General features: G+C 51.0%; 1 protein-coding gene across 3 annotated transcripts; it reads left to right on the forward strand.

Annotated features, from left to right (window-relative positions):
- The first annotated feature begins 8,839 nt into the window (after positions 1–8,839).
- SMPDL3B (sphingomyelin phosphodiesterase acid like 3B) lies at positions 8,840–25,437 on the forward strand. Of its 3 annotated transcripts, XM_070404499.1 has the most exons (10): positions 8,859–8,922; positions 9,464–9,548; positions 10,112–10,393; positions 15,314–15,527; positions 16,108–16,205; positions 18,249–18,392; positions 19,619–19,785; positions 21,710–21,890; positions 21,973–22,106; positions 24,846–25,437. In XM_070404499.1, the coding sequence occupies exons 3-10, from the start codon at positions 10,318–10,320 to the stop codon at positions 25,215–25,217; spliced, it is 1,386 nt and encodes a 461-aa protein (XP_070260600.1). In that variant the 5' UTR covers positions 8,859–8,922; positions 9,464–9,548; positions 10,112–10,317; the 3' UTR covers positions 25,218–25,437. The 3 variants fall into 3 exon arrangements, with proteins under 3 accessions (XP_070260601.1, XP_070260600.1, XP_070260602.1); XM_070404500.1 differs by lacking the exon at positions 9,464–9,548 and having other exon boundaries at positions 8,840–8,922; XM_070404501.1 differs by lacking the exons at positions 8,859–8,922; positions 9,464–9,548; positions 10,112–10,393 and adding an exon at positions 10,440–10,522.
- The last annotated feature ends 327 nt before the right edge of the window (positions 25,438–25,764 follow it).

A 25,764-nucleotide genomic window follows, 5' to 3' on the forward strand; every position in this document is an offset into this window, starting at 1 on the left:
GAACAGGCCCATGGCGGGGGCTGTGCCCTGTGCCCTCGGACCCCGAACAGGCCCGTGGTGGCCGGCGGGGCAGGGCTGGCGGTGTGGGGGCGGGGTCACGGACTCCCCACTGTCTCCCCGGGAAGGAAGACGACACAGCATGATGCCAAATAGCAACGGACACAGAGAGCAGTCCCGGACCAACTATGTGTCTTAGCAGGGGTCAGAAATTGGGATTTTTATGTTAAAAAGTCTGCATTTTCAGTGTTTTAAAACAAATTAAACAGTTTCCAAACACGATAAGCCAAAGGAAAGGCATGTGTGGGCCACAGGTCACGTTTTAAATCCTGTCAGCCTCCCCGTCGTTGCTGAGGAATAAACTAGACACAGCCAAGACACAAACCGGAGGCAGACGGTGGGTGGGTGGGGAGAGGTGAACCCAAGAGCTTGTAAGCAGATATGCACACCTCATGGCACAGACAACAGTGTGGGGAGCCTGGGGGGGCTGGAGGGGACGCTGGGGGACAAATAGGGACATCTGCAATACTTTAACAGTGAATATAACAACAACAACAAAAACAATCTGGGCAGCCCGACTGGCGTGGCTCAGAGACTGAGCATCCACCTATGAACCAGGAGGTCACGGTTCAACTCCCCGTCAGGGCACATGCCCAGGTTGCAGGCACGATCCCGAGTGTGGGGCGTGGAGGAGGCAGCCAATCGATGATTCTCTCATCATTGATGTTTCTGTCTCTCCCTCTCCCTTCCTCTCTGAAATCAATAGAAGATATATATATATATTTAAATCTGAGGCATATCAAGACAACATTATTGTATTCAGCCTAAGGTGATTGAAACTTACATAGTCTGATAAGAACAGATTTATGATATATGGGATAAAATGTTTGAAATTAACGCTATTCTGGTGTGCCAGGCCAGCACAGCCAAGGGTTCGGTGAGCCTGGGCGGGGAGGGTGGGGGGGAGGGAAGGATTGAAGACAAGACAGACAAAGAGAATAAGCCAGGGCTAGGTGGGTCTCCTGTGCCTGGCTAAGGCCACAGAGGGCAAGCTGAGGCTTTATTTTATAGCCAGAGGTAAACAAGGTAGTGGTCTCCATAGTTACAATGTTCTTGTGAGTTTCACTTGTTTTGGCAGCACTTGCTGCACCTCCCACAGCCCATTAGCTACCCAGGAAGGATCTAGGGAGCCTCATAAAATCAAACCTAATTATGCTAAGAGGGCTGTGCCCTCTAAGCTGGGACTTCTTGTGGCTTTGCCAACAGGTCAGTCTGAGGCTTAACCCTATAGCCGCTCCCTACATTCTGGGAAATTTAAGTTGTGTGTTTGCTTGGGTTAATGGGCTTCATTTGGGGTTTGATTCGTTATAAATTCGTTAAACAGGTAAAAATGGAATGAAAATGTCTTAGATTAAAATATAACACAAGGCAAACCATCCAAATAAGATCTTTGCATATCTTTTCAAGAGCTTGATGATCAGATAAATTGAACAGAGGGCTCAGTTCTCTGTCAGTGCTAAAATAATTGATATTTGCTCTGTGTGTTAATGAATCATCTCTCAAGGTTTACTTTTGTCAAGTTGCAATCTTCCAGTCACAGTGATTTTTTTTAAACTTATTTTTATTGATTTGAGAGAGGAAGGGAAAGGGAGAGAAACATCAATGACAGAGAGTCATTGATCGGCTGCTTCCTGCAGGCCCCACACTGGGGATCAAGGCCGAAACCCGGGCATGTGCCCTGACCGGGAATCGAACCGTGACCTCCTGGTTCATAGGTCAGTGCTCAACCACTGAGCCACACCGGCCAGGCTCACAGTGATTTTCAAGAAGTCTTCCATTTCCCTCTCTATCTAGGCTATTACCAGGACTGAAAAGAGGAGAAATCACCCTTTATTTATTTTTTTAAAAGTATGTTTCTATTGATTTTTTTTAGAGAGAGAGGAAGGGAGAGGGATAGAGAGACAGAAACATCAATGAGAGAGAAACATTGATCAGCTGCCTCCTACACGCCCCCTAATGGGGATCAACCCTGAAACCGGGGCATGTGCCCTGACCAGGAATGGAACAGGCAACCTTTTGGTTCATGGGTCGATGCTCAACCACTGAGCCACACTGGCTGGGCAGAAGTCACCCTTTAAACACATTCTGGTAGTCCTGGCTGGGTGGGTCAGTTGGTTGAAGGCACCAAAAGGTGGGGGGTTTGATTCCTGGTCAAGACACATACCTAGGTTGTGGGTTTGATCCCTAATCAGGGCATGCACAGGAGGTAGCCGATCAATGTTTCTCTCTTATGTTGATGTTTCTCTCTCTTTCTCCCTTCCTCTCTCTCTAAAAATCAATAAAGAAACATATCGTCAGGCGAGGATTAAAAAAAATCATTAACTGAATGAGTGAGTGAATGAAAGCTAAAGATCAATGTAGCTTTGCTTTAGAGTGACTGGATAAATTGTGTTCCCACTCTTGCCCTTCTTGGACTAAGCCCTGTGTGGACTTGAACCTTGGGCCAGCCACAGCAGCAACCAGAAGCTCTGAGGCTGGGAATGGGCAAAGGTCACTGGCACTCGAGGGCTATCACCCACACCCCCCAGGGTTTTGCTGCCAAGGCATTTGTTTCTCCTGAGGTGATAGGCCTGAAAGGCTACAGCAAAATCATGAAGAGTGCTTGCCTCTTACAGCTTTTATACAGCACTAGTGGCCCAGTGCATGAAATTTGTGCGGGGGAGGGGGGGGCTTCCCTCAGTCCGGCCTGCACCCTCTCCAATTTGGGATCCCTCGAGGGATAACTGGCAGTTGGACATCCCTCTCACAATCCAGAACTGCTGGCTCCTAACCGCTCGCCTGCTTGCCTGATTGCCCCTAACTGTTTCTGCCTGCCAGCCTGATCATCCCTAACTGCTCCCCTGCTGGCTTGATTGCCCCTATCCATCTCTGCCTCAGCCCCGCACCCAGGACCCAGGATTCCCTCCTCCAGCTGACCTCAGGCACCTGGGACCTGGGCTTCCCTCCCTCTGGTCAGCCATAGGCACACGGGACCCGGGCTGGCTTTGCCCAGGACGGCTGCAGCCACAGGGGATGGTGGGCAGGTGGCTTCGCCCAGGCTGCAGCCGCTGGCAGGGGATGGTGGGCAGGTGCTGGCGCCTGGGACCACAGGGTAGGCAGCTTCTCCGTCTCCCGGGCCACAGCCAGCCTCAGGGTGCTGGTGCCCGGGACTATGGGGTGGGCGGCCTCTCTGTCTCCCAGGCTGCAGCCAGCCGCAGGCACTGGTGCCTGGAACTGCCGGCAGACAGCTTCACCCGGGCCCGGCTTTGTCAGGAAGGATGTGCAGATGGTTGTGTAGAAGACATGCAGTCTAATTAGCATATTACCCTTTTATTAGAATAGATCATGGTGTGTTTTTTCTTGCCATCATTAACCATAGTAACTGTTGCTTATGTATTAAATTAAAGTTCTATTCCTGCTAAGTCTAGAAGCAGCCTCAGAATCCTTCTCACCATTCATCTTAAGTCTGATGCTTAGTTGATCAGAATTAATACCTGAGATGAAGCCTCTTAGTGCAGATGTATCCCAGAATGCATGGCATCCTCTCTGCTTTATGATCCAGCTAATAATACATCGCCTCAGTCATGTTGATTGAGGTCATTTTCCCCTTGCAGTTTCTAGTAGTAGATTACCATCTACTGCCTAGGAAGCAAAATTTACTGTCTCCATGTAGATCGCAAAATAAGGCATTTTTCTCATCAATAAAATGTCATTCTTTCAGCATGAGTAATTTTGTAAACAACGTTTTGAGGCAGTAACAGTTTATAACAAATTGAGTGAATTATTGTTTCAGGTACTGTGCTGTGTCATACACAGATTTCATTTTATCTTTGCAACAACTCTATACAGTAGGTACTATAATGACACAGATGAGAACACTGAGGTATAGAGAGATCAGGTAACTTGACCAGTAAAACCTGAAAATGGCTGTCTCATTTCAAATCCATGAGCCTTGGCATTTAACCATTACACTCCACTCAGTATTGTGCTAGAGCCTGCTCTTACTGGCTCACAAATTTTCAGGAATTTTGTAAGCTGGTTGTTAAACATGTTCATTATTAAAAATTAAATCATATAATCTTAAAAGTGAATAAATTACATGAAAACCAATGGTAATACATACTCTAAATTCATCACTCCTCAATTATTTACTACACTTAACTGTTCTGACTCTTGACATTATTTATATCTTTTGGGTCTTTCTGGTAGAATATAATAGTGTATTACTGCATGTTTCTCCTCAGCTCTGCATTTAGTGGCATCACATTAGCAGCTGAAATCAGCCATGGATGGAGAATTTGTGCCACAGAAATTGGCCAACAGTATAAATCAGAGTTTTGTTTTCTTTGATTGAGAGCCAGTTGTTAAACATTTATCAGCACAACACTGACCACATTGGTGGTGGTGGTTTTGTCAGAATGTGTTAGATTATGCAGATGAAAATCTATTTAAACAGACTTGATGTAGATATTTTCAAAGATGGAAGAATTGTTCCTGTCAACTATGTTAGTTGATTCATATCTTCACTAATTGTCATCATTGCAAAGTTTTCAGTCCCCATATGGATTGCTGGATATAATATGCCATGCCCTGTTCCTGTCCCCTCCCTTTGTAGCCTTTGTTACCTTAAGGACTCTAGTTTTCCATTCATATGTTTAAGTACCAACCTTACCGGCTTAAAAATGTAAGCTTTTAACACTGCTCTGTTCCGTATCCTTCCGATGAAAAGTGGAGTTGGGTTGTGGCACAGGAGAGAAATTCAGAAGGGGAATATTGGAGTAATGACTGCAGTAGGAGAAGAGGGAACTATTTCCCGGGACACAGGCGCTGGCACCTGGACCACAGGTGGGCAGTGGGCAGCTTCTCCGTGTCCCCTGGGATGCAGTGTGGGCAGCTTCTCCAGCTGGCTGTGGCCTGGGATCATGGGGCAGGCGGCTTCTTCGTCTCCCAGGCTGCAGCCAGCCTCAGGCGCTGGACCCGGGTTCTCTGTCTCCCCTGGGATGCAGTGTGGGTGGCTTCTCCAGCTGGCTGCGACCTGGGATCACGGGGTAGGTGGCTTCTTTATCTCCTGGGCCAAAGCCAGCCTCACGCGCTGGAGCCGGACTTCTCTGTCTCCCCTGACTTCTGCGTCGGCAACAGGCCTGGAGTGGCCAGAGCCAGGATGCTTGCATGGTAGCCGTGGCTGCGAGGCAAGTATCCCGACTCCCGACTCTGCCATCTTTGTTGGGTTAATTTGCATATCACTCCTGATTGGCTGGTGGGCGTGGCTTGTGGGCATCGCAGAGGGATGGTTAATTTGCATGTTTCTCTTTTATTAGTGTAGGCTAGAGGCCTGGGGCACAAAAATTTGTGCACTCGGTGGGGGGGGGGGGTTGTCCCTCAGCCCGGCCTGTGCCCTCTCGAAGTCTGGGACCCCTCGGGAGATAACAACCTGCTGGCTTAGGCCTGCTCCGGGGTGGCAGAGGGCAGGCCCAATCCCTAGGTGCAGCCCCTGGTCGGGCTCAGAGCAGGGCCGATTGGGGAGATGGGGCACCGCCCCCTGTCATGCACAGAGCAGGGCGGATTGGGAGGTTGCGATGCCACCCTCAGTCACACTCAGGGTAGGGCCGATTGGGGGGTTGGGGCACCGCACCCTGTCACACTCAAGGCAGGGTCGATGGGGAGGTTGTGGCACCACCCCCTGTCACACACAGAGCAGGGCCAATCAGGGGGTTGGGGCGCTGCCCCCTGTCACTCACAGAGCAGGGCCCATCAGGGGGGTTGGGGCTCCATACCGTGTCATGCACAGAGCAGGGTCGATCAGGCGGTTGGGGAGCTCCCCCCTGTCATGCACAGAGCAGGGCCCATCAGGGGGTTGAGGAGCTCCTCCCTGTCACTCACAGAGTAGGGCCGATAGGGGAGTTGGGGCACCGCCCCCTGTCACACACAGAGCAGGGCGGATCAGGGGGTTGGGGCCCCGCACCCTGTCACACACAGAGCCGCAGGGTGATCAGGGGATTTGGGCGCTGCCCCCTGTCACGCTGATCCCGGTGCCGGGAGGCCTCGTTGGCTCCGCTGATCCCGGTGCTGGGAGGCATATTACCCTTTTACTATATAGGATAGAGGCCTGGCGCATGGGTGGGGGCCGGCTGGTTTGCCCTAAAGGGTGTCCTGGATCAGGGTGGGGGTCCCCACTGGGGTGCCTGGCCAGCCTGGATGAGGGGATGATGGCTGTTTGCAGCTGGTCACACCCCCTTCAGGGTGGGGGTCCCCACTGGGGTGCCTGGCCAGTCTGGGTGAGGGGCTGAGGGCTGTTTTCAGGCTGGCGGGTGACTGAAGCTCACAACCGCTCCTTTTTTTCTTTTCTTTATTTTTTTTTTTATTATTCTGGGCCAGCTTTAGCTCTGAGGCTTGGCTCCAGCTCTTAGGCCTCGGCTGCTGAAAGCAGGTATCTGGTTTGTTTGGGTTCTATAATTGAAACAATGTTGCGGTCCTGCTGGCTGAAGCCCGGCTAGCTGAAAGCAGGTTTCTGGGGTTTTGTTTAGCTTCTATATTTGTAACAATGTTTCAAACTGCAAGCTGAGAGGCCGGCAGCGGCAGGTGGGGAACGTTGGAGTCCTCCGTCACTGAAGCAAGCAAGCCTCATGTTCACTTCAAGCTGCCTGGCTGCCGGCCGCCATCTTGGCTGGCAGTTAATTTGCATATTGCACTGATTAGCCAATGGGAAGGGTAGCGGAGTGACACCAATTTGCATGTTTCTCTTTTATTAGTGTAGATGCTCTTCCCTAAGAGTGATGGAGATTTCTGTAGATTACAATTGCCAAGAGTCAAACAAGTACCGTGGGCAATTTGAAGAGGAGGGACTGGTTTGTACTTAAAGAGGCAAAGCTCCAACCATTCAGATTTCTCTGCCTCTCTTACCTTTTTCAGTAAACCCAGCACAAACGGGTTCAGCTGGTCAGGCTGGACCCAGGAAGAAGCCACTGTTATTTAGGCAGCAAAATCCTGGCAGAGGGCTGAGTCAGGGCTGAAACCCTCCTGCTCCACTCTGAGCTCTGGCTGTGTCTGTCTGGGATGGAGGCATGTTTTTCTAATCCACACACAGGCCTAAAGGAGTGCCTTTTTCTTTCTTTCTTTCTTTGAAAATATATTTTTATTGATTTTTAGATAGAGAGGAAGGGAGAGGGAGAAAGCAATAGAAACATGGATGAGAGAGAAACATTGATCAGCTGCCTCCTGCATGCCCCCCACTGGGAACTGAGCCTACAACTCGGGCTTGTGTCCCGGCTCAGAATCAAACCCATTATCTCTTGGTGCATGGGAGGACTCTCAATCCATTGAACCACACCAGCTGGACAAGGGCAAGGGGTGCCTGTTTCTATTCTCACAGAAATACCTTGTGGGTTAGTAGTGGTGGTGGTGATGGTGAAAAGGAAAATGGGGGTAGGGGGGTTTGCAACCTAGTTCAGTATCTGGTTAAAACTGTAGTCTTACTTCCCCACACTGACTTGGGCGGAGCTGCAGGGCCTAACCCCAGGGCCCCGTCACAGCTGACTTGGGCAAAGCTGTGGGGACCTCAGGGGCCCGCCACAGGAGGAGATATATAGGTCAGAGCTTCCCCACGAGTTCAGTTCAGGCTTTGGATCCGGAATTCCCTGTGCATTCTGCCACAACAATGGGGGGCTTTCTGGGGACACTGACCAAAAAACTGAGGTATTTAAAAGAAGTCTTTGCAGTCAGCCAAAAGCTGAGTGGGACTCTAGCACCCCTCAATGGGTTTACAAGGAGCACCTGAGCCTGCCCTAGACTTTCAGCCTGTCCTCCTTCCCCACCAGTCCCCTGGCTTACCTTCCAAGCAAACCTCAATGTGCCCCAGATACTGTCCAGCAGGTATGAATCAGGCCATAGGCTCTGGTGCAAGAAATGTCACACTGCCTTGCTTTTGTTAAATCAACAGCTAAAATGGCACAAAATTCAGTCCTGGTGGTTATTTTGATGCCCTCCTCCTCCCTGGGGTGGCTCAGGGCCCTGAACACAACTGTTCTTCTGTAACAACCAATTTGTACTTCTTAACCCCTTCACCTTTTTCACCCACCCCGCACCCCGCTCCCAGACACTTTCAATAATAAGAGATTAAACCCCTGTCACCTTCTCAGTCTGAGTCAGATTCCTCCTCTTGGCTTGTCAAGCCACTGAATATGCTGAAATGCATGCCGTCCAGTGGGTTACCTCCCCATCTTGAGGGCAGGACTGCCTTGGGTCCCCTCCGTCTCCCTGGGACATGGTTCCCAGCGTGAATGAATGGATGACTCATAGTCTTGATTCATTTGTGAATGAGCAGCTTTATCCCCAACTAACAGTGACGCTCCTTTGATGGCAAAGACCAGCCATGTTCTACAGGTTTGTTTGCCCTCCAAGAGCTTATGACATTTGCTTCCCAGTGACTGGGGTTAGGTGAGTGCCCTCAAGAAACCAGTTGCTGGCTGGACTGACATGCTCCGAGGAACGGGCGGTGTTACCGATGAGACAATGAGGCCTCGGTTCTTGTCTTCTTGAAGGAAAGATTTCAATCAAGAGACGAAGTGTAGAAAAGCAAGCATGAATGTATTGACCGCAGCAAAAATACATTTAGGAAGTGAAACAAGGAAGTACGTAGATCCCAGTTAGTGTGGCTCAGTGGTTGGGCGTGGACCTATGAATCAGAAGATCATGATTCAATTCCCAGGGGGGCGTGAAACCAAACAACCAATGAGTCCGGGCTGCCTGTCACTACTTGAGCCAATTCCGCAAAGACAGGGTTGAATCATACATGAGCGTTTACTCCAAACTGCCGGCAGGGTGGGAGAGCAGCAGGTCATCCACAAAAATCTGCTCTGCAGCCCTCCATAAGCCAGCTGCTTATATAAGGTAGGACAAAGGTTCCATGGGGAAGCAGGGATTTCAGGCATGGAGAGGGAGGCTATGTGGGTTTAGGGGATTAGCCCAGGAGGAGCTGCCGCTGCCCATTGCTCCCCTGGTTGCAAGTCTCATGGGGTCCTTGGAGTTTAGGAGATACGTGCCTGTGGGGGAAGGGGAAGGGAAGGAGTGGCATGGGCATTAAAGGCTGGGTGTTGTAATGTACCCCAAGAATCACAGAAGGACGCCTCAAGAAGTTGAATTAAAGAGTCACATTTATTGCAATCCGGGACTATGAGGGGCCATTCCCCAAATCTCATAGTGATAAGATGGTGGCAAAACCAGACTTATATAGGCAAAGATCACAAAGGTATTGATTACATCTCAAGGTTTGGAATGAGGAACCTGGTTTGCAAAAAAGCAGTTTACAGAAGCAGAAGCAGCATGTTATTTAAATTACAGTTTTGGGTCTCTGGGTCACTGAATTGACAGAAACACATTATCTAGAGCCCTCGGGTCTGGAATGAGGAACCTGGTTTGATCTAAATTACAGTTTTGGGGTCTCCGGAACACTGAGTCAACAGGGACACGTTAACTGGAGCCCTCTGACCTTGGAATAACTGTGCTGTCCTTCCCAGGTAAAGGAAAATGTGCTTTCTAAGACCAGTACAAATGGGATTTCACATTACAATCAATAGGGTATTTAATCGAATGGGATGATTTATATAATTCAGAAAATCAAAATAACTTTTCTATTGTTAAACAAAGCAAATAAGTACAGGAGCCAAACAGCAGCGTTAAAGTTAAACTATAGTTTCTACCTGAGATGGTTGCTACCATACTTCATGGGCATTTAGGTCTTGGGGGAGGACCAATAGACTATTTATCAGCTTTATGCTGATGTCCCAAAATGAGGTTTATTCTCTTAATTTGTCTCTCCTTGGGTGTGGTTGGCAAATGGCACTAACTGGATTTCTGCTGTCTGTCCCCCTGAGTAGGGTGATTTAAGCTATTTACCCTCTGGCTGGGGAGAAGTGCAAAGACACCAAAGTGTCCTTGGTTTAGGGAAAAAAGGATTTAATAGGTGGCTGCAAACTGCTATTTACCCGTCTGTCTTTGTTCCCCTATTCCACTTGTCCTGGAATTTTCCTAGCTTCTTACTAGCCTGTAACCGTGGGACGGGTGCTGCTTTCTATTTCAGAGTCCAAAGGTCTGGCTGGCGTAGCATCTCCGGTGCACCCAGTTCACACCCTGCTGGGCAAAGGAGGAAAAGCCAGAGGAGCCTTCGATGACTGGAAACACCAGGTAACAGGACAGGAAGCTCTGCTCAGGCCAGCAGCCACCATTACCTACTTAGGAAGCCTGTGGCTCGAACCACAGCTCCTGGAAAATCCCACGTACCCTGTGATGCAAGCCCCAGGGATGAGCCTGCTCAAGCTGCTGCTTTTCCTGGCCCACTGGGGAGTCGCCAGGGCTGCTCCAGGTAGGCTCTGCCAATGCCTCTGATGTCTTCGTTTTGTATCATGAACTCAGTGTTTCCCGGAAAGGGGACTGGCCCCGAGTGTGTGGATTTCTGACTTCCTGCAGGAAAAATTTCACAACCGGAGCCCAGGTGAATTTTAGAGGCTATTTATTAAAGCCGGGGACAAGGAAACAAGGAAGGGCGGGGGGAACGAGCCTAGGCTGGGCTGCTTTGGCTAAGAAGTCAGAGAAAAGGGGGCCTTGGGCACAGGTTCAGGAGGTTTGTCTGGGACGAACTGCCGCTGCCCTGGCCGCAAGCCTCGCGGGGTCCCCTGCCCTCTAGGAGGTGCAGGCTTGTGGAGGGGGGAAGGGGAGAGGCTCGGGTGTGCTCCTGGGAGGGAAAGCTGGTGCAGGACCTTCGTTCTGAGGGGTTTTAAAGGCTGGTCTTATGCTGCTGCACCCGAATGCGGTTTATTCTCTTAACTTCGTCTGTCCTTAGGTGTGGTTGGCAAGTGGCACTAAGCGGATTTCTGTTATGTCTCCCGGGTAGGGTGATTTAAGCTAGTTGCCCTTCGGATGGGGAGGGAAGTGCCAATCGTTTATTCTTAAGTGTCCTTGGTTTGGGGAAGATAGGATTTACTGATGGCTGCAAACTGCTTGGCATGTAGATTTTCTAGATGGCAGTATACTGTCTGTTTTCCTTTCTCACTTGTCATGGCTTACCGGCCTGTCTCATCAGGATCGGAGTTGCTGCAAGCCGCTCACAGCTCACAGGAAGCTGGAGGTGCTGCTAAAAATAGCAAGGCAGGGAGCTGGGCAGGGAGGCCCTGAGAGAGTTATTTTCGGGGGTGGTGGTGGGGGTGCCGTCTGAGCCTGAACGTTATACGTGGAGGCGACAGCTGGCCAGGGGAGGGACACCGACCTTGCTAAGAGGTCAAGTGGAGACATAAGACCCGGCCCGCTGGTAGAGGAAGAAGGTGGCAGGAGATGGTGAACTCACTGAACAAATATTGGTTGAGGGTCTGCCATGTACCATGAGCTATTCCAGGAACCGGAAAAGAAAGGAAAACAAGCAAAGCCCCCAGGTCTCCCGAAGCATCCCTTCACCTGGAAAGAAACAACCCAAAAGACATGTGTACATGCACAGTATTCCCGGAGATGACAAGTGTGATGGGAAATAACCAAGCAGAATGCAGGGGGTTCCTGTGGGGTGGCCAGAGCAGAGCCGTCGAATAAAGTGGCATTTGAGCAGGGACCTGAGGCAGTGAGAGAAAGAGCCACGTGGACAGCTGGAGAAGAACATTCCAGTAAGAGGAAGGACAGTGCATAGGCCAGGGATCCTCAAACTACAGCCCGCAGGCCACATGCAAATACAAATATTGTATTTGTTCCCGTTTTGTTTTTTTACTTCAAAATAAGATATGTGCAGTGTGCATAGGAATTTGTTCATAGTTTTTTTTTTAAACTATAGTCTGGCCCTCCAACGGTCTGAGGGACAGTGAACTGGCCCCCTGTTTAAAAAGTTTGAGGACCCCTGGCATAGGCCCTGAGCTGAACATGCAGGTGATGTGTGTGAGGATGAGCGAGGAAGCCAGCGTGGCGGGAGCAGAGTGGACACGGAGGGTGGTAGAGATGAGGGCAGGGAAGCACGGGGGTGGGGTGAGGCTTGGCACCAGCTCATGTATAAACTTGCAGACGACTGAAGGCGTCGGAGTGAAATGGAACGCCATTAGCGGGTTCCAGGCAGAGCTGTGATGTGATCCGACATGTAGACGTTTAGAAGGAGCCTCGGGCTGTTCTGAGGAGAGGCTGTAAGGACAGGAAGGCAGGGGAACCAACTCGTGTCTGTCTGCCTGGGACTTTCCTAATTTTGCCACTTAACGTTTGGCGCCTTGGACACTCCTGCAGTCCTGGGCAACTCGGAACGGTGGTCACCCAAGGAAAGGAGAAGCAGCCAAACCAGGGGGAGGCGACTGCCATCATCGAGGGAGTGGGGAGGGCGCCCTGGCTCAGCCTGGGGTGTAGGGTCGGAGGTGGTGGGAGGTGGTCTGTTTCTGAACAAGACTTGCTGACAGATAGCGGGTGTGAGAGAGGAGGGGGCTCCAACTGGAAGGACAGAGGTGTCATTCCCTGATATGAGGGAGGAGGAGACGGCAGTTTGACTGGGGATACGTCCAGTCTGAGATGCCCGTTAGAGGGCTACGTTTCCATGCAGTTAGAGGGGAGTCAGTGGGAGGGCGGGACCTGTAGTTTTCCTGTGGATTCTCGCTGCCCTTCTCTGGAGCCCTTTGCATGAAACCTTAGCGATGATCCAGCACCCTTTCTGCAGCTGCAGGAATTGAGGCCAAGGGGAAGGACTGGCGCAGGGCTCTGCTCCTCGCTTGTCCCTGTGGAGCTAGCTCAGTCCTGGTCAGTCCTCTGGTCATCCACTGCCTCAGACCCTACTCAGGAGCAGCTGAGAGCCTGGGCAAAACAGTCAGGCACTAAGGACAATGTCCAAGAAGAGCTAACATTTGTTTATTGAGCAGTTATGATGGGCCATGCTGGGCCATGCTTGTGCTAGGTGCTTGTATATGCTGTCTTTGTTGTTGTTAATCCTCACCTGAGGATATATTTTTAAAATTGATTTTTAGAGAGTGGAAGGGGGGAAAGGAGAGAGTGAGAGAGAGAGAGAGAGAGAGAGAGAGAGAGAGGTTCATGCGAAAGAGGCACATAGATTGGTTGTCTCCCGCATCCTGATTCCGGCCAGGGATTGAGCCTGCAACTAAGATACATGCCCTTGACTGGAATCGAACCTGCAACCCTTCAGTCTGTGGGCTGATGCTCTAACCACTTAGCCACACCCACCAGGGCTCATGTTGCTTTTAAAATGATTTCTTGCCCAGGGGAGGGATAAGGAATTGTTTGGACAGTCATTTATACCTTAGGGTGAACAAGTTTCTGCTTCTTTCCTGAGACCAGATTTAGATCCAGAAAGGTGGGTACAAGCTAGGACTGACCAGGGAGGAAAAGTCAAGAAGTGGCGATCAGGGGCCAGACTTCACCCTCCAGCCTGCCCCTTGGCTTGGGTGGTGCCTGGCTCTCCAACCCTGAAAGCAGCAGAAACCGGACACCGAGGCCCAGTTTCCTGAGGGTTGGGCAGTTGTTGACTGTTGGCTCTGATCGACACAGGAAATGGAGGCGGAAGTGGCAGCAATGGGGAAGGGTGAGGAAATCCCAGGCCTCACCCTTGTTTTAGCCAGAAACAGGATTTGGGGCAGCGGCCAACCCTGTTCAATAAACACCATTGAAACTATATCAGGCTTGGTACTGGGTACAGAAAACGAACGCACTCTGTGTAGCCTGTTTCTTTGGATTCCCTTCTCTCTATTGCACCAAGAGATTATTGGCACTTCAGCCTCCCTTGGTTTGGAGCTGCGACCAGATTTCATTCAACCACTTCAGCAAACAGGACACCTCCCAGCGGCCTGACCTGCCGCCCTGCGAACCACCGAGCACACCCACAGGAGGAATTCAGCCCAATCAGAAATCACATTCCTTCTTTTCTGGTCTAACATTATGTCCACATCTACTCCCCAGGTTTTTGATGGTATTAATTAGCAAGATCTTACAACACATTTGGTAAGCCTTCTCCTAGGTCAGATTTTTTTTTTTTAGAGAATGGAAGGGAGGGAGTGAAAGGGGAGGGGGGAGAGATCGATTGGTTGCCTCCCACACACCCCCAAATGGGGCCTGGGGCCAGGGATCGAACCTGCAACCCAGGTATGTGCTCTTGACCGGGAATCAAACCTGAGATACTTTGGTGCTCAGGCCAACGCTCTAACCATTGAGCAACACCAGCCAGTGCCAGGTCTGATTTTTGTATTTCCCTGGAGCATGATAAAATCTGGCTCTATTAGTAATTATGGGCTCGGAGAAGTGAAACTTGCCCAAGATCACACCTAGTATGCTTGCTTAACCCTGCTCCTGCCCCACCTTTGCTTTAAGATAAGCACTTTCCTTAGAACTCCCAAAGGTTTCTTGAGGGTCATGCCTCAGCCCAATCCCTCATGTTGATGCTGGGGATGCCGAGGTGGGGAGATGGAGAGGGCCTTGTCAAAGGTCACAGGTCAGGGTCAGACAAGCCTGTGCCCTGCTCCACTCAGTGCCTCCCTGGGCAAATCCTGTGGCCCAGTTTCTCTCTCTTTCTTTCTCTTTCACAAATCCTGTGGCCCAGTCTCCCTCCCTCCTTCTCTCCCTCCCTTCCTTTCTCTCTCTATCTCTCTCTCTTTCCTTTCTTTCTTTCAAAAATATATATTTTCATTGATTTCAGAAAGGAAGGGAGAGGGAGATAGAAACGTCAATGATGAGAGAGAATCATTGATCAGCTGCCTCCTGCACACCCCACACTGGAGATCAAGCCCACAACCCGGACATGTGCCCCGACTGGGAACCAAACCATGACCTCCTGGTTCTTGGGTCTATGTTCAATCACCAGGCCACGCCGGCCAGGCTCTTTCTTTCTTTTTGTAATATTTATTTTAGAGAGAGAAACACGGATGTGAGAAAGAAACATTGATCAGTTGCCTCCCATACATGCTCCCAGCGGGGATCAAACCTGCAACCTGGGTATGTGCCCTGACCAGGAATCAAATCAGTGACCCTTCTGGTGCATGGGCTGACACTCAACCAACTGAGCCACATCGGCCTGGGCCCCTGGGCCATTTTCTCTGGACCCTTTCACCTGCACCACCTCCCCTCCTCCAGCTCCTGGCTCCCCCACTGCCTCCCCAGGAGGGCTCGGGAGGGCTCAGGCGGGCCAGGGAGGGCTCAGGAGGGTCCAGGAGGGCTCGGGAGGGCCCAGGAGGGCTCGGGAGGGCCCAGGAGGGCTGAGGAGGGCCCAGGCGGGCTCGGGAGGGCTCAGGAGGGCCTGGCACTGAGGAGGGTCCCCTCTCCCCTGCAGGGAAGTTCTGGCACATCTCTGACCTGCACCTGGACCCTGACTACAAGGTGTCCACAGACCCCCTCCAGGTCTGCCCCTCAGCTGGCTCCCGGCCGGTGTACAACTCGGGCCCCTGGGGCGACTACCTCTGTGATTCTCCCTGGGTCCTCATCAACTCCTCCATCCACGCCATGAAGGAGATCGAGCCGGAGCCAGACTTCATCTTCTGGACAGGGTGAGAGCCGACATAACAGCTACCTTCCACTGGGTTTCTGCCGCCTGCCGCCTGGCACCTGCCTGCCCCATCCCCCTTAGTCCTCATCTGAAGCTCAAAGGGACCCTGGGCGTGGCTGATTCCAAAGCCTGTGCCCTCGCCCTCCGTGTACCAGCCTCAGCAGAGTGCAGCTCTCACTGTGGCTGGGACAAGGCCACGGCTTGCCTGGGCATGTGGAGAACTCCCCCATTTTAAGTTGGGGGATGAATACTGCAGCCACTCCCACTGGGGTTTAGGGACTGCAAGCCCTAAAGATCCAAATGCAGAAACAGGAGAAGGTAGGTGCCATTATTATTCCTATTTTACAGATGAGCTGATGGGGGCTCGGAGAGTTTAAATAACCAGCCAAGGATCCACAGCAGGTCAATGGCCGAGCCATTGGCTTTGAACTCTGTCCTATGTGACTCCCAACTTCAGCCTGGCCATACCTCTCAGTTCCACGGCCTCTTTTCTCACAGCAGAGTCCCTCACCCCCCGTACCCCTTTTCTCATTCACCATCCTGAGCTGTCTACACCAAACTGGCTTGGCGGTGTTTTGCAGGGACGACACCCCTCACGTGCCCAACGAGAGGCTGGGAGAAGCAGCTGTGCTGAAAATCGTGGAACGCCTGACCAACCTCATCAGAGAGGTCTTTCCGGGTGAGAGCCTGCCAGTAGTCCTCCACAGCGTTCCCTGAACCCCACGGTGCCAAGGGACAGAAGCAGCGAGGGGTAAAGCCATGGGACAGTAGCGGCCTTCATCCACTGACAATAATGGCTGTGGGAAAGTTCTGTGCCAGGCACTTCCAACAGCCCTACAGGGAACATGAGAGCTAATTGGCCTACGGATACACACAGAACTTATTCATGGAAATGATGGGACAATCATTGATTAGCTGCTTCCTACACACCCCACACTGGGGATCCAGCCCGCAACCTGGCATGTGCTCTGACCAGGAATTGAACCGTGAGCTCCTGGTTCGTAGGTCGATGTTCAACTACTGAGCCACGCTGGCTGGGCTAGAAGGTTTTCCAGTTTTTCATACACTTGCACATTTGCTGAATTTCCGAATATCCAAGATGCCATCGACTGTAAGATGCATCATTTTATGTAGAGTGGTGAACACAGATGTAGAAGGCTTGCTGACCCAGCCCCTTCCAGGCCCTGCCACGCCCTAGCTGGGTAATCTCATCAAGACCTATTTCTCCCTGGGAAAAATAAACACTGGTACCGGCCCAGAGGATTGCTGTGAGGATTAAAGAAGCCAACCCATTCACTCATTTAGTCAATCAACAAACATGTACTGAGCATCTACTATGGGTGACACAAGTTTAGGGGTAGGGGACTTGGCGGAGGAACAAGACGTCAGGTCATGACCTCATGGAGCCTGTAAGGAGCTTCCAAAAAGTCTGACCCATAGAAGCAGCAAAAAGAGGGAGGGATCCTCTCCCTTCTCTTCTGCCCTTGAGATTCCAGGAATTCGTGTTTTTCTTAAATGGATCTTTAATGGCTGCCAGCATTTACTTCAGAGAGGTGAGGTTTTTCCGGGCAGTTACAATGATGGCTTCCTGCTTTGTGAACAATTCCTGGTGAGAATTCGACAGCCTCCTCCTTTTTGCAGAGCTCTCAAGACCTGGCAGGCTATACAGGACAAAGGGTTTGTTAGAGGCATTTCCCCAACTGAGAATGGGAGGCTCCCTGGGGTGAGCCAAGCTCATATAAGGAAAATGCCCTACCCTGAACTCAGAGGAGTCTTTATTTGTCATCAAATATTTGTTGAACAATTACTACCTGCCAGACACAGTGGTAAAATAAAAGTAGGGATGAGGCTGACAGCCTCCCCTCCCCTCCCATCCCCTCCTAGGCTCATTCACAGGCCACTTCCTCTAGGAGGCCTTCCCCTGACTCCACCACTCCTGTTACAAACTTCCACAGCAAGAGGCTCTTCCTTTTTCGTAATAGCCACACACCTCTCGTTGCCCAATACCTGTCAACCTGCTGCAATGCAAAGCCTCTGGGACTGGGACTGGGTGCCTGGTACCAGGTCTATGTGTCGGTACAAACGAGGTGCTATGTAAAGACTTTTGTTTCATGAGTGAAACTCCTAAGGCCTCCCGGAGTGAACCAGACCGTTTCCCTAACAGTAAGATGGCCCCAGAATTGACAAGAACAAGGAACGCTAAATACTAAGTGTCCTTTTTAGAAAAATATTTATTTTTATAGCTTTCAGAGAGGAAGGGAGAAGGAGAGATAAAAACATCAATGATGAGAGAGAATCAACAATCGGCTGCTATCTGCACGCCTCACACTGGGGATCGAGCCTGCAGCTTGGGCATGTGCCTTGACCGGGAGTTGAACTGTGAACTCCTGGTCCAGAGTTCAATGCTCAACCACTGAGCCACACTGGCCGGGCTAGCTTTCTCCTTCTCAGTTGATGCTTCCTCTCTGACCAGAAAACTTTCTGCTGGGAATGGGGTTAGGGTCCTGGATCAGAGAACTCACTGCTCCTCCTTCCCAGGTCTCGGCGAAGTTCAGCAAGATTCTGTTAAATGAAGTTTTCCGTTTATCTCTGTATTTTCCTCCTCTGTGGGTTTTTTCTCATTGCTCTTCTCCATTAGCTCTGATGGCCAATGGCCAACTGAAAATGATTAACTGAAAGTGCTTTCCCATATATATTTTTATATTTTTCCTTCCCTTCGCAGATACTAAAGTATACGCTGCTTTGGGAAATCATGACTTTCACCCCAAAAGCCAGCTCCCAGCAGGGAGCAACAGTATCTACAATCAGATAGCAGAACTATGGAGACCCTGGCTCAATAATGAATCCATTGCTCGCTTCAAAGAAGGTACTAATTCCATTTGCTACTATACACACTCATTGTACACCAAGGTCTAATCTAATTCATCTTTACCACATCCCCACGAGACTGGTACTGATTTTATCCCTATTTTATAGATAAGGAGACTGAGGTTTAAAGATACCAAATCACTCGGCCAACGTCACCCCCATAGAGGAGGCAGATGTGATAGCAGAACCCATACTCTTAACCCCACGGCACTAATGAGGATGAGCAGTGAATATTTATTGAGAGTTTATTGTGTGCCAAGCACTACCCTCAGTGCGTTACTACACTCCTTGCAGATACACTAGGAAAAAGCAGTGACCTTCAATTCAGTTCAAGGAGGGTTTCTCAACCTTGTCACTATTGACATTTGGGGCAGAATGACTCTGTAGGGGGAGCTGTGCTGTGAACTATAGGCTGTTTAGCAGCATCTCTGGCCTCTACCCCTCGGTGCCAGTAACACCCCCAGTTGCAATACCAAAAAATGTCTCTAGACATTGCCAAATGCTCCCTGGGGGACAAAGATCACCTGGTTGAGGACAACTGACCCAAAGACAGCCTGCCCAAGGTAACCCCATTCCTCTTCCTGTTCCTCAGTTCCCTGCTGCTGGGGCTCCCCATGGGTCAGACCAACCAGAAGCCTGTGGCACAGAAGCTCATTGGCTTAGTTCACGTAGGTCAGCTCCTAGGGCAAAGAGCCGAGTAGAGAAGGGTTGATGATGCATCTGGAGGGGCAAACACACCTCATTGTTATCACCATGATACGATGAGGAAACTGAGACAGAGAAGTTAAGTAACTTTCCCAAGTTGCACAGCTAATAAGTGATAGAAGCAGGATTTGAACCGAGGTAACCTGACTCCAGAGCCTTAGGTCTTAACCCAGGGGTGGGCAAACTTGTTGACTTGAGGGCCACAATGGGTTCTTAAACTGGACCGGAGGGCCGGAACAAAAGCATGGATGGAGTGTTTGTGTGAACTAATATAAATTCAAAGTAAACATCATTACATAAAAGAGCACGGTCTTTTTTTTTTTTTTTTTTTTTAGTTTTATTCATTTCAAACGGGCCGTAGTTTGCCCACGGCTGTCTTAACCCATGATGCCCATCTTATGGGAAAGATGGGAAGGGAGTATTAAGGGAGGGAGGAAGTGGGAGGGTAAAGGGGGGCAGAGGTGTGTTTAGTCAGAGGCAGAGGACCCCTTCATATTCTCCCTGGCTGTGTTGTCCTAGGTGCGTTCTATTCTGAGAAGTTGCCGGGGACGACTGGGCGCGTTGTGGTCCTCAACACCAATCTGTACTACACCAGCAATGAGCAGACGGCCAGCATGGCTGACCCTGCCCAGCAGTTCCAGTGGCTGGAAGATGTGCTGAGCAACGCGTCCAGAGCTGGGGAAAAGGTAAGGACTCCTACCTCCTCCCCCTCCCTCTCTCACTCTGGAATCACTTCCTGGATGAGTCTCCCACCTCTGCACAAATTCATCCGCTCTTTGCAGATGCCTACATCACAGGTTGGAGTGGGGAACCTTTTTCTGCCAAGGGCCATTCGGATACTTATAACATCATTTGCGGGCCGTACAAAATTATCAACTTAAAAATTAGCCTGTTATATTTGGTTAAACATTTAATTAACTCAGCCCCAATGCCTTGGAAGAGCCAGACCAAATGATTTCACGGGCCTATATGGCCCTCGGGCCAGACGTTCCCCACCCCTGACAGAGGGTCTTTATCAGCCTGGCACCAGGAGGGGGGTTTGTCCATCCTCAGAACAGCCTGTGAGGCTGGGACCCCAATGCCCATTGCAGATGTGAGGCTCCCGAGGGGTGGTGATGATCCCAAGTCACACAGTAAGTGGTGGGGCCAAGACCAGAACCCCTGACTCCAAGTCCAGTGCTCTTTTCACTTCTGCCACACTCCACGGCTGCAGACCACATTGTGGGCTAGACTTCAAGGGGCTGCCCTGCCCTGTGGGGAAGCACGGGACTTGGTTGGAATGCCTGTAAGGAGGATTCTCTGAAAGGTCGGGGGCCTCTGGGGGGACCTTGCCGAAGGTGGCAGCCCCTACCTTGACTTTTCCAAACAAGTCCTATCCCCTGGGGTGTTTTGCTAGAATCTCTATGTTTAGTCTTTAAAGAACCGACCTTGTAGAAGCATATACTTTCTCAAGGATACTTACCCTACTGATTGTATCTAGAGGTTAATTTTAGTTCAAGCTGTCGTTACAATAAAAAGCTAAAGAAGCAGGCAATCAGGGCTATTTTAGTTGCTAAAGCTAAACAGTCCCTTAGCCTTCTCTTTTACAGAAACATGTGTCAGAGTAATCTGTTCATCCATCGCTCAGGGTCTGCTGGTCAGCCCTGGCACTGCCCTTGAGGTGTGTCCAGCTAGTCTTCTGGGCTGGCAGCTCCCCGAGGACTGGTCCTGTGTCTCATTTGCTTGAGTCCCTGCATGGAACAGCAGCACCTCCCAGCAGGATTTCATGGCTGGTGCTTCTGAGCACTCACTGTGCATTATCTCATTTAAGTCTCAAAGCTCCACCAGTTAGGTGCTATTCCCGATGAAAAAACTGAAGCTCATGGGGGCTGAGGGGGTAAGAGATCAACCAAAGGACTTGTATACCTGCATATGAGCATAACCAACGGACACAGACAGTAGGGGGGTGAGGGCATGTGCTGGGGGGTGGGAGTGGCTGGGGAGAGGTCAATGGAGGGAAAAGGAGACTCATGTAATACTTTAAACAAGAGAGAATTTAAATTATAAAACAAAACAAAAACAACAACACTGAAGCTTAGAGCGGCGACACACCGCTGGTAGACTCCAAAGTTCATGCTCCCAATTGCCCTCTCTCTCACCCCCATTCTACTTCTTGCAGTGGTGGCCAAGGGTCCAGGTATTGTTAGCTGAGTGATTCAAGGAATGGAAGATGTGATCACACATGAACACTTAGCATGTGCTACGCAGTCATGCAGGGCAGGCTCAGTTACAGCGCCCAGCTCTCCAAGAGGAGACCAGCCTGCGAGGATCGGGAAGGGTTCAGGAGGAGGTGTCCTTTGAACTGGGTTTTGATGTCTGAGTAGGATTACAGAAGTGAAATTAAAAAGGGCACTCCAGGTGGCAGGCACAGCATGGGCAAAGCAGAGGTGGGAAGCATGTGTACATTACAGGGTACAGAGAATACTGGAATCTGCCCAGAAGAGGGGAAGCAGAGGGGGTGCACTTGAACCTGTCTGCTTGCCTTTTGGGGAGATGGGCAGGTTTTGAGAGGTGGAAATGAAGGGCTGGGGAGGGCATCTCTGAGCCCCATCTGGCACTCCTTCCTCATAGGTGTACATCATTGGCCACGTGCCCCCGGGGTTCTTTGAGAAGAAAGGGAACAAAATGTGGTTCCGGGAGGGATTCAATGAGAAGTACCTGAAGGTGGTCCAGAAGCATCATCGAGTCATCGCAGGGCAGTTCTTCGGGCACAACCACATGGACAGCTTTCGGATGTTCTATGATAATGCAGGTACTCAACCTGGAGGGCGCCTGCCAGCCTACCTCCCGCCTCTCACCAGCCTCTCACAGTCCCATTGTCTTTCTCCTAAAAGGTGTCCCCATCAGTGTCATGTTCCTTACACCTGGAGTCACCCCATGGCAAACCACATTACCTGGAGTGGTCAATGGGGCCAACAACCCAGGCATCCGAGTGTTCGAATACGACCGAGCCACGCTGAGCCTGCAGGTCAGGAGCCCTGGGTCTGCTGGGGCTGGAGGAGGTGGGAAGGAGGGAGGGAGGCAGGGCCCTAGACACATCACCACACTCCCTAATTCTTTCCCAGCTGATCCACACTCTAATGACCACTGAATCTCAGGAAGGTCAAGTTACTTCCCTCCTGCTAGGATTCAGGATCAGACCCCTGGTGCTAGCTCCAAATCCTGCCACCAAATCAGGTCTTTTCTTCTTCCCCAAATCTCCCTTCCCCCCGGATCATTGCCACGGGCCTCCTACCTCATTTCTCTGCCTCCAGCACTGCCCTGTGGTAGCTCACCTGCTACCTACTACAGAAGAGATTAATCTTTTTAAAGCACTTGTCTCTCTCCTGCTCAATAACCTTCAATGGCTCCCCAGTGTCCCCAAGATAAGATGGATCTCCTCAGCCTGGTATTCAAGTATGCCCTCAGGCCCACTGCCCACAGGTCTGTCTTCTCTACACCGATTACACTGCAGCTAATGCAGGTTCCCAACTCATCAAGCAGCCCGTCACCTCCTGGGATGTGCTTGTGATGATTGAAATGACAAAGAAACATTATTCCTTAATTTATTCAACAAACTATTAATGATCTGCTATGTGCCAGGCCGGTGCTAAGCACAGGAGATACCCAAGTGAACACAACAAAGTCACTGCTTTCCTGGAGCTGACATCCTTACAGGAGTAAACAACTAAGTCAAGTCAAGTACGACATGAGATACGTGCTAAGGAGAAAAGAAAAGAGCGAAGAGGCAGGTGGTGACGATGGTCATAGGGTGTGTGTGTGCCGTTACAGGTGTGGCAGGAAAGTGTCACTGACAGGATGACATTTCAATCCCGAGTAAACTGAGGGAGCGAGCCATGTGAGCATCTGGTGGAGGAAGAGCCAGTCTTTTGCCCTGGGGTGGGAGTGTGGCTGGTGTGTTAGAAGAGCAAGGAGGCCAGTGTGGCCACAGTGGGAGGCACAAGGAGAGAGTGGGAGGGACAAGGTTAGATCACGCAGGCCATGAGTAGGGCTCTGGATTTGGAAGGTTTGGGGCAGAAGAATTAAATATGCTGACTTACAAAATTTACAAAACCACCATATCTGCTGTGCAGAGAACAGGCTGTAGAGGTCAAGGGCAGAAGCAGGAGGATGAGACAGGAGGTGACTGCACCAACCACGAGAGGTGATGGTGCTGTGGGCCAGGGTGGTAGCAGGGGGTGGTGAGATGTGCCAGATCCTGGGTGTATTGTGACAGCAGAGCAGACAGGATTTGCTGGTGGATTGGACGAGGGGTGTGAGGAAAGAGGAATCCAGGAGGACTCCAAGGCTTTGGTCTGAAAACCTGGAGGGAGGAAGTTGCTGTTGACTGCAATGGGATCACTGCAGGAGGAGCAAGATTGAGAGGGAAGATCAGAAAATTGGTTTTGGACCTGTTAGCGTCAGGATGTCTAAGTGGCATGCAAGTGAAAATGCCGAGGGAGGAGGCAGCTGGAGTCCCAGGAAGAGGTGGGTACTGAGATTTAATCTGGGAGTTGAGAAATGCCATCTAAAACACGGACTGGATAAGATAACCTCGGTCCTTGATTCCGGAGTAAATGAAGGTGGAGAAGAGGGCTGAGGATTTTGAAGAGTGTGATCTCTGTCCACATGGGCACTCAGAGGGCTTTATTCAGCAAGAGGAATCACAGGCTGGGACTCCCTCCTCCTCCCTGCACCTGGCCCCACCAACGATGGGCCGTTTGTTTCGCCACGATGCAATGTGAGAGGTCGCAGTTCTAGCCTGGGCACCAACATGCCTTATCAGCGGTTCTCAACCTGTGGGTCGCGACCCCTTTGGGGGTCGAACGACTCTTTCACAGGGGTCGCCTAAGACCATCGGAAAACACATATATAATTACATATTGTTTTTGTGATTAATCACTATGCTTTAGTTATGTTCAATTTGTAACAATGAAATTGGGGGTCACCACAACATGAGGAACTGTATTAAAGGGTCGCGGCATTAGGAAGGTTGAGAACCACTGCCTTACATCCTTCTCAGGGAGGGAGTCAGACACACGGGGGTTTGAATCTTGGCTCCGCCACTCAGGAGCTTTTTGACCTCTGTGGGCCTCCCTTGCTTCCTCTGTAAATGGGAGGCAGGAAGTACCACGCATACATGGCAGCTCCTCTAACCCCACCTCTAGTGACCTGAAGCAGATCCACAGATTTAAGTGGAAAGTGTTGGACAGATAAACCCTTCCAGATTCTAGTCCTGAAGATGCACCTGAGTCCTAGGGGTCTTGGGTGTATCCCAAGCCTCCAATCAACCACAATTCTATAGCCCATCTCAGCCAGGCACTCTGTCCTACTTCTTTTAAGTTGCTTTTTATCCATTTATTCTATAAATATTTACTGAGCATCTTCTGTGTACCCGGAAGCTTGCTGGGACAGAAAATGCATAAGCCAGGGGGTCAACCACCTGGTTCCACTCCTGCCTTGGCCACTGAACACCTGTAGGGCCCTGGGCAAAGAAATTAACCTCTTTAGGACTCAGTTTCTTCATCAGTGAAATGGGGATGATAAGCGCAGTTACTTCATCAGATTCAATTAGCGGATGTCACACACACACACACACACATCTGGTAAGTAGTAAATGCTCATTAACTAATAGCAGTCATTATGGAGGGTGGGGCCAAAGGCAAGGTGCAGGACTGGGGGTAGAAGCAGACAGGTGTCCATAGCCAGCCTCCTGCCCCCTCTTCAGGACATGATGACTTACTTCATGAACCTGAGCCAGGCGAACGCGCAGGGAACAGCGCGCTGGGAGCTCGAGTACCAGCTGACCAAGGCCTTCACGGTGCCCGATGCGAGCGCCCGCTCCATGCACGATGTGCTGGGCCGCATCGCCAGCGACCAGGGCGCGCTGCAGCGCTACTATGTCTACAACTCGGTCAGCCTCGACACGCGGGCCTGCGACGAGATCTGCCGCGCCGAGCACGTGTGCGCGCTGCGCGAAGTGGCCTTGGACTCGTACACCACCTGCCTGCGCGGCCCCGCCGCTGCTCCCGGGCCCGGGCTCGGGCTCCCGCTCCTGCTGGCGGCGCAGCTAGGCCTGAGCGTGTTGCTCGCGTGGTGACCCGGGGTGCCGTCCGCTGGATCGCTGGGCGTGCCTTCCTCTGGGTGCATTGGGGCCAGCGTCACCCACTGAGGACCGGACTTTTTCATTTTCCCGGCGATCGCAGAGTGAACGGGGATGGGGCAGCCGGATCAGGAAAGAAGCCCAAAGACCCTACCACAAGCTCATTCCTTCCAAGTTTCACGTTTTATAGTATTAAAAAGGCTCATGCTGTGTCTTATTATGTGCATTACCCTGTCAATATGTAAACAGTGTTGAAAGCAACTCCCTTGCTGTTTGTGAAAGTCCCCCCACGGCTAATGGGAGTAAAATGAGCCGCCAGGACGACGCGCCTCATTGGTCCTGGGCCCTTGGTCTCCTCATTGGTCCTGGTCCCTCGGACTCCCCGTTGGTCCTGGGCCCTCGGTCTCCTCATTGGTCCTGGGCCCTTGGTCTCCTCATTGGTCCTGGGCCCTCGGTCTCCCCGTTGGTCCTGGGCCCTCGGTCTCCTCATTGGTCCTGGGCCCTCGGACTCCCCGGCACAGGCCGGAACCGAGGCACACTTTCA

This window comes from Myotis yumanensis, unplaced genomic scaffold (genome assembly GCF_028538775.1).
Source record: "Myotis yumanensis isolate MYYU_CA2020_CCGP unplaced genomic scaffold, mMyoYum1.0.hap1 SCAF_2, whole genome shotgun sequence".
Classification (NCBI taxonomy): domain Eukaryota; kingdom Metazoa; phylum Chordata; class Mammalia; order Chiroptera; family Vespertilionidae; genus Myotis; species Myotis yumanensis.

Excerpts from the sequence above, each read along its gene's own strand:
- SMPDL3B (XM_070404500.1), top strand. The coding sequence starts at position 10,318 with ATGCAAGCCCCAGGGATGAGCCTGCTCAAGCTGCTGCTTTTCCTGGCC. Across the intron at positions 19,786-21,709 it reads CGTCCAGAGCTGGGGAAAAG|GTGTACATCATTGGCCACGT; the intron begins GTAAGGACTCCT and ends CCTTCCTCATAG. Across the intron at positions 21,891-21,972 it reads GATGTTCTATGATAATGCAG|GTGTCCCCATCAGTGTCATG; the intron begins GTACTCAACCTG and ends TTCTCCTAAAAG.